Source organism: Palaemon carinicauda, chromosome 1 (genome assembly GCF_036898095.1).
Source record: "Palaemon carinicauda isolate YSFRI2023 chromosome 1, ASM3689809v2, whole genome shotgun sequence".
Lineage (NCBI taxonomy): Eukaryota > Metazoa > Arthropoda > Malacostraca > Decapoda > Palaemonidae > Palaemon > Palaemon carinicauda.
In genome coordinates this window covers 186,670,649-186,686,600 of record NC_090725.1, presented here as the reverse complement: position 1 = coordinate 186,686,600, position 15,952 = coordinate 186,670,649, and the positions used below count along the sequence as shown (strand labels likewise).

The 15,952-nt window shown below is 42.6% G+C and overlaps 1 protein-coding gene and 1 pseudogene across 1 annotated transcript in view; both read right to left on the bottom strand.

Moving 5' to 3' along the window:
- The window catches only part of Polr1B (RNA polymerase I subunit Rpl135), a 494,679-nt gene that overhangs the window by 22,302 nt on the left and 456,425 nt on the right, over window positions 1-15,952 (bottom strand). Inside the window, exon 21 of the mRNA XM_068386504.1 lies at window positions 13,417-13,581. Within this exon, the coding sequence (XP_068242605.1) occupies window positions 13,417-13,581 (165 nt within the window). The remainder of the gene's footprint in view (window positions 1-13,416; window positions 13,582-15,952) is intronic.
- Window positions 5,553-6,929, bottom strand: LOC137645854 (uncharacterized; annotated as a pseudogene).

The window sequence follows — 15,952 nt, the reverse complement described above, 5'->3', positions numbered from 1 at the left end:
AGCCTCTGTACCATGGTCTTCCACTGTCTTGGGTTAGAGTTCTCTTGCTTGAGGGTACACTCAGGCAAACTATTCTATCGGATATCTCTTCCTCTTGTTTTGTTAAAGTTTTTTATAGATTGTATATGAAATATTTATTTTAATGTTGTTACTCTTCTTAAAATAAATATTTTATTTTTCCTTCTTTCCTTTCCTCACTAGGCTATTTTCCCTGTTGGGACCCCTGGGCTTATAGCATTCTGCTTTTCCAACTAGGGTTGTAGCTTAGCAAGTAGTAATAATAATAATAATAATAGTGTGTATATATATATATATATATATATATATATATATATATATATATGAATATTATACACAGTATATATATATATATATATATATATATATATATATATATATATATATATATATATATATATATGTGTGTGTGTGTGTGTGTGTGTATATCAATCAGATTTTTACAGTTAGGCAGATATTCGAGAAATATTTAGCAAAAGGTAAGTAGGTGTATATTGCGTTTATGGATCTGGAGAAAGCGTATGATACAGTTAATAGGGAAGCAATGTGGAATGTGATAAGGTTATATGGAGTTGGTGGAAGGTTGTTGCAAGCAGTGAAAAATTTCTACAAAGGTAGTAAAGCATGTGTTAGGATAGGAAATGAAGTGAGTGATTGGTTTCCGGTGAGAGTGGGGCTGAGAGAGGGATGTGTGATGTCGCCATGGTTGTTTAACTTGTACGTTGATGGAGTGGTGAGAGAGGTGAATGCTCGAGTGCATGGACAAGGATTGAAACTGGTAGACGAGAATGATCATGAATGGGAGGTAAATCGGTTGTTGTTTGCGGATGATACTGTACTGGTTGCAGACGTGGAAGAGAAGCTTTGCCGATTAGTAACAATTTGGAAGGGTGTGTGAGAGAAGGAAGTTGAGAGTTAATGTGGGTAAGAGTAAGGTTATGAGATGTACGAGAAGGGAAGGTTGAATGTCATGTTGAATGGAGAGTTACTTGAGGAGGTGGATCAGTTTAAGTACTAGGGGTCTGTTGTTGCAGCAAATGGTGGAGTGGAAGCAGATGTACGTCAGAGAGTGAATGAAGGATGCAAAGTGTTGGGGGTAGTTAAGGGAGTATTAAAAAATAGAGGGTTGGGCATGAATGTAAAGAGAGTTTCTGTATGAGAAAGTGATTGTACCAACCGTGATATATGGATCGGAGTTGTGGGGAATGAAAGTGACGGAGAGACAGAAATTGAATGTGTTTGAGATGAAGTGTCTAAGGAGTATGGCTGGTGTATCTCGAGTAGATAGGGTTAGGAATGAAGTAGTGAGGGTGAGAACGGGTGTAAGAAATGAGTTAGCAGCTAGAGTGGATATGAATGTGTTGAGGTGGTTTGGCCATGTTGAGAGAATGGAAAATGGCTGTCTGCTAAAGAAGGAGATAAATGCAAGATTTGATGGGAGAAGTACGAGAGGAAGGCCAAGGTTTGGGTGGATGGATGGAGTGAAGGAAGCTCTGGGTGATAGGAGGATAGATGTGAAAGAGGCAAGAGAGCGTGCTAGAAATAGGAATGAATGGCGAGCGATTGTGACGCAGTTCCGGTAGGCCCTGCTGCTTCTTCCGGTGCCTTGGATGACCGCGGAGGTAGCAGCAGTAGGGGATTCAGCATTATGAAGCTTCATCTGTGGTGGATAAAGGGGGAGGGTGGGCTGTGGCACCCTAGCAGTACCAGCCGAACTCGGTTGAGTCCTTTGCCAGGCTGGGAGGAACGTAGAGGAGAGGTCCCCTTTTTTGTTTCATTTGTTGATGTCGGCTACCCCCCAAAATTGGGTAAAGTGCCTTGGTATATGTATGTATGTATGAATATATATGTGTGTATATAAAAATATATATAGTATATATATATATATATATATATATATATATATATATATATATACTGTATATATATATATATATATATATATATATATATATATATATATATATAAAGGATATTAACAGGAACAAACTAGAACCAACTATCATCATCGCTCAGGAGTAGGGATGACAGCTAGTAGCAGAGCATGCATGACTCCGGGAACCATACCATGTAGGGGGCTTGTCCCGGTTCCCGAGAGAAGGATATGGCGCAATGTGCATGGGATCGGCATAGATCATGGCACAGGGGATCATTAAAAGCAGCGGAGCAGCCCTTGGCAGCGCAGCAGACTTTCTGTAAAAGAAAGAAGACATAAGTCTGGATGTTCCTTGAGACTCTGGTCAGTGAACAGATGAATCAAAAGAAATAAATAAAATTAATTATGTGTGACTAATATGGTAGCTAACAAATTAATATACTAAAATCCAGTAACCACGTAACATGTAACTATAAACCTCATCGGTAAAATAATGTTAACCCCGGTTCTGAACGTCTGAGTGATCTCTGTTGACACCGGAGATCCGGTGACAAAGGTCCGTAATCGTGAAATCGTGAACATCAGCGGTAAGATAATATTAACCTCAATGCTGAACGTCTGTGTTATCTCCAGTGAAGCCGGAGATTCGATGAAAAAGGACCGTAATAATGAAATTGTGATTACTGTAATCATGAAAAAGGTTCGTGTGCATAAGGCCGAAGCCGGAGTCTGAGTGCCGGGTTTCACCGATGCACTCCAAATATCTGACTAGTTCTCACCCAATGAGTATCCATTATAGCGGAGTATAACTCAAGGCGGAGCTACGGGTGGCGGCATAAAGCGATCCCAAAATAATGACTCATACACTAACAGAACCTATTAATAATGCTAGCTATATTAACAGTAACCACATCAATAAAACGTAAATATCATCAAACGTAATATCATAAACCCGGAGAAGAAGAGGAGGCAGGAATAACTCGTGATCGTATAAAACGGAAAACGGGAAATCCACCTCTCCTTACTCGAGCTTAAGAAAGAAAACGAGAGAAAGGGCAAATCGTAACTGTAGTAACAGAAAACGAGAACTCCATGCTCACGCTCTCATGGTTACATTATAAAGAACCAAAATCACACAATAATATGATATAAGAATAATGATAAAATTGTAATAACCAAGAACGAAGAATAACGACAACGTAACAAATAAATAAAAAGATATAGTCTAAAACGAGCACCTTCCCGAGGCGTGTACGTAAACTATAACAAAGGCAAGAATGTTATTCTTCGTTCGTCCAAATTGGACTTGCTAGCAAAAATATATACCATAGTAAAAACAACAATAAAATGATAATAAAAATGGTCATAAAACGTAAGTGATATAACCTAGATGACAGAGTACCAGATGGGCAACATTAACTTGAAAAACTATCGAAGCGAACAAGGCCAAAATGGCCGCCGTCACCGAGGAAGGCCAAGCCGCTTCCAAAATTAAAATCCACATACTGGAAAGAGAACAAATGCCCGGTACTGAAAAAAACTGTCAAAACAAACTATGGTACTTAACATTGGTAAAGGTGAAGTAGCAGCGTCAGTCATGATGAATTAACGACAAACACTTGAAAACACCGAGAGCACAAAAAAAAATACGACTATGCAGGCAAGTCCAAAACAGAAGGATGACCTAGAGGGCGCGCGTGGTAGGTGTCGGTGACGTGGGCCAACTGTGTTCTCTAGGGCCTGTCACGGCCCTTCCCTTTGATGGAGGAATTAACTAAATGGAAGACAGCCTGTGAATAGTGGTTTTCACACGCCCCTGTTGTATACACGACACCCACAAGGTGCTCGCGCGAGGGTAGTAACCTCTGCATTCCATGCTTTTATCTTTCTCTAGTACTGTATATTTGGAAGATTTATATTAGAAAAGTGTAAAGAAGGACTTCTTTCACCGGCCGTCACAGGTCTCTTCCCAGAAATAGATTTTTCCTTCGTCAAAATCCCTTTTACATGTATATACATTTATATATAAACATATATATATATATATATATATATATATATATATATATATATATATGTATGTATGTACATATAGCCACATATATAATAAGGGAAATTTTCTCACAGAGTTGGGAGTTGGGACAGCAACACAGAAGAAAGCTTATCAAATTAGGAGAAGGCCGAAGTAATATTGAGAGAGAGAGAGAGAGAGAGAGAGAGAGAGAGAGAGAGCGAGAGAGAGAGAGAGAGAGAGAGAGAGAGAGAGAGAGAGAGAGAGAGAGAGAGTTTAGATTCAAACTGGGGGAGCAATAGTTTCAAGTTCAAGAGCCCTCTTGCCCGTCACCGGGCTTCAGCAAGGGAATGATATGCCGTGCTGAAGCTCAATGACTTCATCAAGGCATTCTCTTATTAAGAGGGATGCAGAAATGGTGTTTTTGGTGACCCTCCTTTTGATCCTCCTTGTGATGATGGGGATGGGCTACACTGTTCTCTTATGGTACAGCCTTAAACTCCTCACTGGGCAGAGTAAGACATGATCAGGGTCATCTGTTAAAGAGCGGAGACTTGGAATCCAGAAGGAGTCGAATCATGGATCTGCCACTCCTGGATTCTGAGTCTTGGCAACAAAGTCAGGGACAAAGCTGAACATTACCTCTCCCCATCCCCTTAAATGGCCGATGTCGTATGAGAGACCATGAAGTTCACAGACTCGTTTGGCCGAAGCCAAAGCTAGTAGGAACACCGCCTTCCAAGTGAGGTGGCGATCTGTTGCCTGACGTAATGGTTCATAGGGAAGTCTCTTCAGAGACCTGAGACTCGAACCACGTTCTACAGGGGAGGTCTCACTTCAGACTGGGGACAGGCAAGTTCATAAATCAGAAAATTCCAGCGATGAGGAAATGTCTATTCCATTCAGTCTAAGGGCGAGGCTTAAGGCTGAGCGATAGCATTTTACCGCCAAGACTGAAAGGTGTATTTCCTAACGCAAATACACGAGGAACTTCGCTATTTCTGGAATAGTGGCATCGAGAGGAGAGATATCCCTTCCACAACACCAAACACAGAAGACTTTCACGCTTGGTCTGGTAAATGCTGCTGATGATTTCTGCAGGTATCCACACACTGTATGATTAATGGCTTGGAAAGGAAAAGGAAGGGAAAAACAGGGAAGGGTTTCACCGAGCGACACAGGTCTCTCCCCAGAAATAGATTTTTCCTTCGTCAAAATCCCTTTTATGGGTCGACCTGTGTCGCCCGGTGAAAATATACAAGAGAATGCCTTCCAAGCCCATAATTATCAAAAAAGGAAAATTAAAATCATCATGTACATGTGGAGGTTACTATATTAAATAAAGACATGTAACACACAATCACAAATCTCAAAAACCTTAAGTATAAAAATAGTAATAATGTTATGGATGGAGCAAAGCAAAGTAATACAGCATAATCACAATCTGAATCATAAAATAAAATGGCCATAAACGGTATGAATACCTGAGGATAAGGCTATATACATATCAAAAGGTAAACAACCAAAAGAACAATGCAACAATGCCATAACGAGAGATATGGGGCTAAATCTAATCCACCGAGGTGAGAGTGGCAGGTAGGAGGTAGAAGGAAGAGAGTTGGACGAAAAAGGAAGAAAGGTAAGAGATTACTCTGTGGAGATGACACTCCCAGCTGCAATAGTAGGAAATTTTAGGGCCGGTAAGTTCTTTAAATAGTGGCGTTTACAAACCATAGGAGATTTCCAACCTGTATACTTTTTAAGTTCATCAAAATCCATATTTTGGAAATAATTGATGGAGGTTGCTACTGCTCGGATATCATGTGCATGTGGAAAGGATTCCGGGTTAGCCTGCTTGATGAAGTAAAGTATTTGCTGTCTAATACCTTGGATGGAGATAGTACCTCCTTGTTCCCTGACAAACAAGGGGCTAGACGAGTGTGTAACAGTTCTAGCTAAAAAGGCCCGAAGAGTCACTACTGGACACAGAGAAGCATCATGTGAAAGAGGGATAATCTTCCAAGGAGACCATCTATTTTAAGGGTCCTCATTTTTAGCTAGGAAAGCTCTATCTGGGGAGAGTAGTACTTCTCCTGATGGTAGGAAATCTAGGTTTTCAGGATTACGGGAGAGAGCTGCTAATTCTGAAATTCTGACACCGGAGGCCATGGCTGTAAGAAACAGGGTCTTCCTAAGAAGCGAAATGTAGGAGCAGGATTCGTTATCGGTGTCTGATGCTAGTTTTAAGACATCGTTTAAAAACCATGAGACCTTTTGTGGACGAACAGAAGGTCTAAGCCTAGCACAGGCTTTTGGAATGGATGAAAAATACGAATCTGCCAGGTTAATATGGAAGCCCACCTGAAAAATCTTTTTCAGGGCTGATTTAATTGTAGTGATAGTACTAGCGGCTAGGCCCTTGTCAAACAGGGACCTAAAAAACGAAATGGCCAAGTTAGGGGTCATTCAGGTAGCGTCTGAATTCTTTAGAAATTCTGCTAGTTTCTTAACAGCTGAGTCATATTGCCTAAGCGTTGAGTCCCTTTTGTCTGATTCTATAAAGAGGACATTGTCCGGGTCGATATTTGCATCCTTGTGGGCTGCAAATTTCATGAAATCCACAAAGTTAGGGTTTGTGCTATTCTTGAGGAATCTGACACAGTCTGAGTTTGGGCAACTTGTGTCAACTTGGGGTGTGGAATCCGGAAGGGGCGAAGCTTCAGCTCTAGATGGAGCGGAAACCAGTTGCTCTTTGGCCAGTTGGGAGTCACCAAAGCTACTGCTCCTTTGAATGAGCGGAGTTTGGGTAATACTTTCATTAGAAGATTCACCGGAGGGAATAGGTAAATCTTCTTCCAACAGTTCCAGTCCAGGGTTAATGTGTCTGTGGCATAAGCCTGAGGGTCCAGGTTGGGGGCTACATAGCAAGGAAGTTTGCGGTTGAGGTGTGTCGCAAACAAGTCTACTTGGAGACCCGGAACTAGTCTGGATATCCACCGGAAGGAATTCATGTCCAGAGACCATTCCAATTCCAGTGGTTTTGTCCTGGACAAGGCGTCAGCTATAACGTTCTGGACTCCTGCCAGGTGTGTGGCTGACAGGAACCAGTTCCTTTCTTTTGCCAAGGTGAAAATCATTACCAGGATCTGATTCAGGTTGGGAGATTTTGATCCGCCTCTGTTTATGCAGTGTACCACCGCTGAGCTGTCTGAGACTATCCTGACATGAGTTGTCTTTGGATGGGATAACCGTTTTAAGGTTAGAAAAACTGCCATGGCTTCCAACACGTTTATGTGGAATTGTTTCATAGTGGGGGACCATGATCCCTGAAACATCTGTTGTTGGGAGTAGCCCCCCCCCAGCCACTGAGAGACGAGTCTGTGTGAATCGTCACTTGAGGGGGGGGGGGGGGAAACTGCAGAGGAACTGATTTGGATAGATTCTCTGGTTTTGACCATGGCCGGAGTCTCTTTATTAATATTGAGGGGATCATTGAGATTTTGTCCCTTAGCCGAATTGTTGCTCTATTCTTCCAAACTCGGTTGATGTCTTTGAGTTTGGCTTTTAGTAAGACGTCTGTTACTGAGGCGAATTGCAGTAAGCCGAGAACTCTTTCTAAGGCTCGTCTTGACACCTGTTTGTTCTGGATGAACCGTTTTGTTTTTTATGCTATCTCTTTGACTTTTTTGGGAGGAAGAGATAGTTTGTGATCTGTGAGGTCCCAGTGAATATCTAGCCATTCGAATTGACTTGCGGGTTGTAGGCGGGATTTCTTTAAGTTGACCTGAAAACCCAACTTGCGTAGGAACTGAACCACTTTGGCTGTAGCATTGTGGCATTCCTGAACTGTTTGTGCCCAAATGAGCCAGTCGTCCAGGTAAGCTATCAACATAATTCCCTGGCTCCGGAGCTGTTCTAACACCGTCTCCCCCAACTTCGTGAATATCCTGGGGGCAATGTTGAGGCCGAATGGCATCACTTTGAACGTGTAGGACTTTTTGCCTAGGCGGAAGCCTAGGTAGGGAGAGAAGTTCCTTGCCACTGGGACGTGATAATAGGCGTCGGTAAGATCGATAGAGGTGGTGACGGCCCCACGGGGAAGTAAGGTCCGTACCTGAGAGACAGTCAGCATACGGAACCTGTCGCAGAGAATGTAGGAATTCAATTTGGACAGGTCCAGAACTACTCTCAAGGTGGTCGAATTCTTTTTCGGAACCGTGAACAGGCGTCCTTGAAATTTCAATTTCCGTATTCTCTTTATGGCCTTCTTCTTTAGGAGATCTTTCGTGTACTCTTCCAGAAGTGGAGTGGGCTTCTGAAAGAAGGTTACTGTTGGAGGTTGAGAACCTTGTGACCACTTCCAGCCCAGACCTTTGGAGACTATACTGTGGGCCCAAGGACTGAAGGTCCATTGGTCTCGAAACCGGTATAGTCTCCCTCCTACCTGGTCCGTCTCACTGATTGGGGTTAAATTTCGCTTCTCTACCTCCTCGTGAACCTCTGGCTCTAGGTCCGGCTCGTTGACGGAACTGACTTCTAGCCCTGTTGCTTCCGGGCTGCCTAGCGTATCCTCGAAAGGATCCGGAGGCTTCAAAAGCTCGATTCAATGCTGGGGAGGTCATCCATGTAGCCATGGGAGCAGGTTGGGTACCTTGAGGAGCCGGAACAAACATGATCTGTTGGGGAGGGGTGAACTTGGAGGTAGATGGGGTCGAAGTCTGTGGAACCGGAGATTGGCGATGTTGGCCACGACCAGGTTTGTAGGGAGAATAGAATCTCTGCTTCTTTTTGGTGAATTGCTGCCTCATAACAGATTCAAACTTGCGTTTGCTAGAGAGGCCCCACCTGACTTGTAGATTCTGGTTAGCCCTGGCTGCGTCCTGGAGGACTTTATCCACTTCTTCTTGTGGGAAAAGAGACTTACCCCAACAGGTAGAGTTAATAAGCCTATTAGGCTCGTGCCTAATATAAGCCTCCGCCAGAACATGTTTCTTGCAGTTTGTTCTCGCGGTCCAGAAATCATGCAGGTCTATCTGATAAGTCTGCAGGAGACCCTTCGCCAGTACCCGAAAGATCGGTTCTTCGCCATAAAGGGAGGCTATCAATTCTGAGGATGCAAGTGAGTTAAGGGATCTCGCTAGTCTATTCCTTGTCTCAAACTCCGTTTTCAGTAAGTGATCTGGGAGCTTAGGAAGTCTCTCTGAAAAGAGGGAGGAGGCACAGTCTGGGTCGAGTTTACCGACCATGAAGGTCGTCGGAGCATCCCGCAAAAAGTCGCTTGGAGCTGGCATAAGGAGAGAAGTGGGGTCCGTCTCCTTAAGGGTTGGCATAGGGAGGCCGTCCTTAATGGCTTGAACGGTTAACTCCGATACTTTGTCAGCGAGAGGAGCAGGAACATCCGGGGGTGAGGTAAAAATTGTATAAGCACCTTTATGAGGGGTTAACTTAGAATTAGTGCAGCCCCCTTCTGAAAGGGTACGAGCCCAGACAGCTTGAGCTTGTTCTTTTGGGAAAATCACTGTTTCCTTAGGAACCTTGTCCATCCTGACGAGTGCATGTTCCCTCAGGCGAACGAACCCGTTAAAAGGAAACTGGAGGTCAGGGGGGTAGAACTCCAAGTCCTCTAAAGGGCGGGTACCTAATCCCTCGAGAGTCAAGGTGCCATCCAGGTACTGAGCATGCCGAGCAAACCGCCAAGGGTTGTTCTTATTGAACGGCGGTAGCTTAGAGGTGTCAGGGCCTACAGTCGGAGCTGGGTGAGATCCGGAACGGATAAGGCCAGCGACCATATCCTTACGCTCCGTCATTAAGGATGAGTGTTTCTCTAGCCTTGTGTCCACCATCTCTTGAACCATTGACATTAGAGCAGCCGGATAGGGGTCAGAGTGGCTAACCGGAGCTGATGCCTTGGCTTTAGGGGACTTACCCCTCTGTCCTTTAGAAGGAGGAGGGGTTTTTGACATTACTGGGATGTCGGCGGATGTGGAAGGTCCGGGGACCGGGGACAAGGCTGGAGGCGTAAGTGACATGCTGAGTTTGGTCTGGTTTCTTTAGTGGCTTAACCTTAGGGCGGACCAATAAGGACCCATCCCAAGGAGAAGCTGGGGGCTTGTCAAAGCCCAGGAAGGAAGAGGAAGTAGAAGGAGAAGGGGAAAGAAAAGTGTCTGCCAGATCCTCTACACCACTGACCTGATCATCCATCGGCTCGAGGTGGATATTTAGCGCTGAAACGTCGCCGGAAAGTTGGTGTTCCTCCGGGGCGGGTAAAGCCGTTCTAATAGCTTCGAAGAGCGGTGTAGCGAGTTCGTTGGGTACGTCGGCCGAGGGGGATCCTGGGAAAAGCCGGAAGGCCATGTCCCTGTCAAACATGTAAGGGCAGCCTTGAGGGGCGTTTCTGCCGAACCCCGAGACCCAGGTTCGGAGGCTGGCTTTGGCCGCCTTGAGGGACTCCTCGTCAGCCTGAAAGAGGAGGGTAGAGTTAGAACGAACTTGAAAGGAATAAGTGAAGTAACAGACTCAGGTTAAGAAAAACATATCACTCGTCGATGATCGAAGAATTCCCAAAAACTAAAAATAACAAGTATATGAATGGTAATATTGAGAAATCTTACCTCATCATTGAGGAGGATGGAGGAGAGCTCATAGCAGAGCGAACAGGACTCTGGGAACCAGGCCATATAAGGGGTCTGGCCTGCTTCCCAGGCGAAGGAGATCGCGCAGTGAGCGTGGGACCGGCAGACGTCGTGGCCCACCGGATCCGAAAACGTTGCCGGGCAACCCTTGGAGGCACAGCAGACTTTCTGTAATATAAAAGAATATATAAGTACACCAACTCCCTTAAACGCTCTAACTTACCCTAAAAGGTAAGAGAGAAGGTTGGCATGCATAACACTAAAAGAGTTGAGGCCAAGGGAGGGGGAGGGTGGTAGAGTCTATAAGAATGTGTGATAGTAGGTTCGGGGAATTCATAAGGAACCGGAGCTCCTAAGTAATTACTGTTTGAACTACAATGAATTTAGGCATAGTGTCGTAAAAATGGAATGCTCCGTAGTGCGCCGGAGTTCCGGGGAGATGTGGCCCTTGATATAAAAAGATCTCCGGTAGGTAGTATACCGGAGTTACAAGGGGGGGGGCGGAGTAATAACATTAGGTTTTGTCGTGTGAAGGGGCCGTAGCCCGGAGTCAAAGGTGCTGAAGGCCATTGAGGGGAGGGATTCCCAGTCGAAGGGGAGCACCGGAGTAAAATAGGTAAGTAATGAGTTCCCAGCTCAAGTACATTAACGGAAAACCCTGGCGGAGCTCCGGGGTAAACGGGGTCCGGACCCAAAATGCCCAGGCCGGAGCGGGGAGGTAGGGTGGGACCATGAGGGGGAGGGAGAACATGGTTGGCGGCTCGAGAGCAGGCCATAAGGAACTAACCTAAAATAGGGAGACTCTAACACGACAGGCCCTAAAGAAATTAATAAACACTAGCCTACTAGAAAGAGCAAGTAACCTACCGAAGTAAATGTTAATGAATAATCCCAAAAAGAGATGAGAGAGGGGGAGATGCCAGCTTCTTGTGAGGAAAATATTCCGTAACAGTAATGTAAAATTGAAAAGCGGGGAAACTCTAGCCTCTCTCACTCGTAAGGTTACTAAGCTCGATCTAGTAATAAAAACACGAACCTTAAAAACGAAAAACACATGTACAGTAACACATATCTGTCCGTAGTAGTACATAGAAATCAAAAATAAAGTTAGCGAAGAATAGACGAAAAGGGCAATAAATAGACACTCTCTGACAAACGGAATTCTAGAATAGAAATGACGAGCAAGTCCAAAACTGAATGTAAAGCACAAAGAGTATCCTCGTTGCAAGTCAGAAGAGCCTACCTAGGGTTGGGTACTAAACTGTAATAAAACGCCGAACGCTATTCTTCGCTAACGCAACAACACGGACTCGGAAGCGACTCATTAAGTACCTAATAGTAAAAAAGGGTTCTAAAACTAGGGCTCAAGGCCACTTAATCTATATAAGATTAATAAAAGAACCTAGCATGACATAAAATACCCGAGGGCATGTAAACAAAGCGTGAGGTAGGAACTCGTAGAAGACGCGGTACGGCATCAAGCCGATCGCACTAAAACACACGCAAAACGTAAATAAGGCGTACAAGCCTGGGCAATAAATAATGCCAAAACAAATTACTGTATGGTACTTACAGTGGAAGGAGAGCTTCAGCCATGGTGAAGTAATCCAAAAAACAACGAAAAAGGCACACACAAAAAGAATGGTAGTGGCGCGACACGAGTCCAAAAGAAGGATGTCAGATGGCTCTAGGGTCGGGCGTCGGTGGAGTGGTTCAGGTTGGTTTGGTTAGTGCCGCTGTAGCGGCTCACCCCTTATATTGACGAAGGAATTCTCTAAATAGAAGACGACCTGTGAATAGTGGTTTTCACACGCCCTATCTTTATACACGACGCCCTAAGGGTGTTCGCGCGAGGGTAGTAACCTCTGCATTCCATGCTTTAACTTTCTCTGGTATATTTGGAAGTTATTTATATCAGAAAAGTGACAAGAAGGACCTTTTCACCGGGCGACACAGGTCGACCCAGAAAATCTCAATACTCCACTAGTGGGACACTACAGTAAGAGAAAATGGGAAATTTCTTCAATTTTAGGGTAGACATGAAAATTGAGCCAATTTCAAGAAGGAAGCAATATCATTAGGGGAGATTCACAGCAAACATTTATCCTTCATTACTCCCACCATAATTACTGTAGTTTCACAGAACTACAGTGAACCCTCGCTACTTCGCGGTTCGACCATCGCGGATTCACCACTTCGCGGATTTTTTCCATAACCCATATATATACAGTAATATATATATATATATATATATATGTATGCATGTATTTATGTATATATGTAGGTATGTATATGTGTATACATATAAATATATATATATATACACACACATATATATATATATATATATACATATATATATACATGTATATATATATATATATATATATATATATATATATATATCTAAAGTAGGAAGATGTGATGTAGTTCTAAGGGAAAAGTATGGGAAATATGTCTGGGTAATAAGCAAAGATCTACCTCCAGTTTGTTTCTTCATTATGATCAGAGATAAATGTAAACAAAACATTGGTTGCCATTTTTTATCGTGCTTTTTAGCATGTTTAGGAAATGCATGATATAAAATCACCTTTAATATTTGTGCCTGTTTTAGTTTAGGGTACTGTAGTACATGCATTAAGTGTTCTGTACATTAAAGGGTAGTTTGTTAACAGAACTACGTACAAGGGAAGGTTTTAAAAGTCTGAATATACATGTTGAATAAATAGGTAAATATGGTGTCACTACTTCGCGGATTTTCACCTATCGCGGCCGCGACTGGAACCTATCTACCGCGATAAACGAGGGTTCACTGTACACTATTATGCTTGGGAATTTTGTATCAATAAAAAATATCTAAGAATAATGTTAGAACATACCTCATGAGCATCTGAACATCCTAATAACCTGTCTTGCAATGCATATGAAGCTCCATGAGATATCAAACAGTCCCGTTCCATTTCTCCAAACCTAATGGCACCTCCCTTTTTACGTCCTTTGATGGGTTGGCGAGTGAGCTTATCAATTGGACCAGTTTGTCGAACCTGGAATTACATTACTGAGCAATTAAAAATAACTATTGTTAAAACATACTGAATTAATATTTCTTAAAATGTGATGAATGGTTAGGAAAAAATCCACTTTCTTCAGTCTGATCCAAATTAGAAATTTGTGCATAATGTATAGAAATGTTTTTGTTTCAAAGAATTTGAAAGCCATACATATTGTGTTTATTATAGTAACATAAAAAGTAAAAAGGACAATAGAAAATATGAGAAGATATTCAAAATAATGAATTTTAAATATTTAAAAAAACCTTCCCACAATGCCTAAGTTGCATACCATTTACCTACACAGGTGAAACCTTTAAAATACTGTAAAACCAAACCCAAATGCCACATAATAGACCTAATTACTGAACACCTTTTAATAAAGCCTTAAATACATTCTTTATGATGCCTGAGAGATGGACGTCCATTTCCAGATGCTTGAGTACAGTACAGAATTGAGGGGAGTGACTACCACCTATTGAAACAAGGTTATTTTGAGGTGATTTCAAGATTAATCAACTTTCTAGTTTTTCAACTGATTTTCATAGTTTAAAAACGCATTTTAAAGATAATTTTATATTCTAAATTTAATTAAAACTTTTTTTTATCAATCACCATTTTTTTTTAAACACAGTGGCAATAATTGTAAAGGTGGCCAATTTTATAGATAAGTTTTGCAAATATGGTCTATAAATATTTTGAATGCATTGCTATCTTTTCATATATGAATGGTAAATATTTTCCCATGAGCAGAGAAGTGGTTTTTTATTTTTCTCTGAAAATTTCATGATTTGAAATATCAGCCCCTCAAAGCTTTTTCATAATGATCTGATCAACTTTATTAGAGGCTAGTTTGGACATTTAAAGATATTTACAAATCATTATTAGGATCATAAGGACATGATTATTATATTTCAAGATTATTTATTAAGCAGTGGTGAGCACCATCCCCCAAATTCAGATATATATATATACAGTATATATATTTCTGGGTCGACCTGTGACGCCCGGTGAAAAGGGTCCTTCTTATCTCTTTTCTGATATAAATACTTCCAAATATACCAGAGAAAGTTAAAGCATGGAATGCAGAGGTTACTACCCTCGCACGAGCACCCTAAGGGCGTCGTGTGTAAAGAAAGGGCGTGTGAAAACCACTATTCACAGGTCATCTTCCATTTAGATCAATCCTTCCTCAAAAGGGGGGAGCCGCCCTAACGGCACCAACCTAACTCACCTGATCCACTCAGCGACGCCTGCCTCGAGCGCCCTCTACTCATCCTTCTGTTGGATTTGTACTACGACGGTTGCTTTATTTTGTATCTCGCTTTTCGCTGAGTTTTTTGTGGATTTCTTCATCATGGCTGAAGCTCTCCTTACTCCTGCACCAATGTTAAGTACCATAGATTGTTTTGACAGTTTTTCTAGTACCGGGCAAGTAGTGTTAAGTAATAGGAAGTGTTTTTTAATACGTTCGGCCCTGTGCCTTTCGTGGTCTACGCGGCCATTTTTATTGTGTACGCTCAGGGCGTTTTCTATTTGCTTTTCGTTGCCCTTTTGGTACTGTTATCTGTTAGGTTCATTAATCTTAAGTAATTTTATTTTAATCTTATTTTAAGATTGTAGGCTCCATGCCACTGTTTGAACCGTTTATCTTTATTTGTGGTACTTGTTAGTCGTTTACAAGTCCGTTTCTGTTAACGAAAAATAGCGTTCGGGGTTTCATTACAGTTTAGTACCGCCGATTCGGTAGGTCTTTTATTATTATCATTTTTGACTGTATTCCCCTTTCGCTATTCTTTGTTAGCCTTTTATTGTTATTTTCGGACAGATGTGTTTTATTTTTGAGGTTCGTGCTTGTTAGATTGACCGTCGTAACCGACGAGTCCGAGAGAAAGGGATTCCCGTTTTCTTTATTATAGACTCGGGGGAGAACCGTTCTCTCTGTCTCACTTAAGGGATGACTACGTTATAGACGTGATTGTTTTAAGGTTACGACGATCTTTCTTGGCTTATAGTTGGTGTTAGATCCGTGTCGTGTTAGAGTCGCTTTAGGTATCGGCCTGCCTTGCGCGGCCTTATGCCCCCCCCCCCCTTAGTTCCACTCTCTCCTCGCCTGGGAGTTGGGTCGGAACATTATTCATACTCCGCCGTGTTTCACCCTAACTGGGAACGCTTATTACCTATTACCTTTTGCGCCCCTTCGACAGGGAATCCTCCCCTCGTTGGCTTTCCGCAACTTGACTCCGGCTCCGGCCTTCCATTCACACGAATAAGATGTATCTTCTTTTTGTTTTATTTTACTCTCCGGCGTGTCCTCCCAGAGTGCTGTGGAGATTTATTACTACATCCAGTTAACGTATCCTTT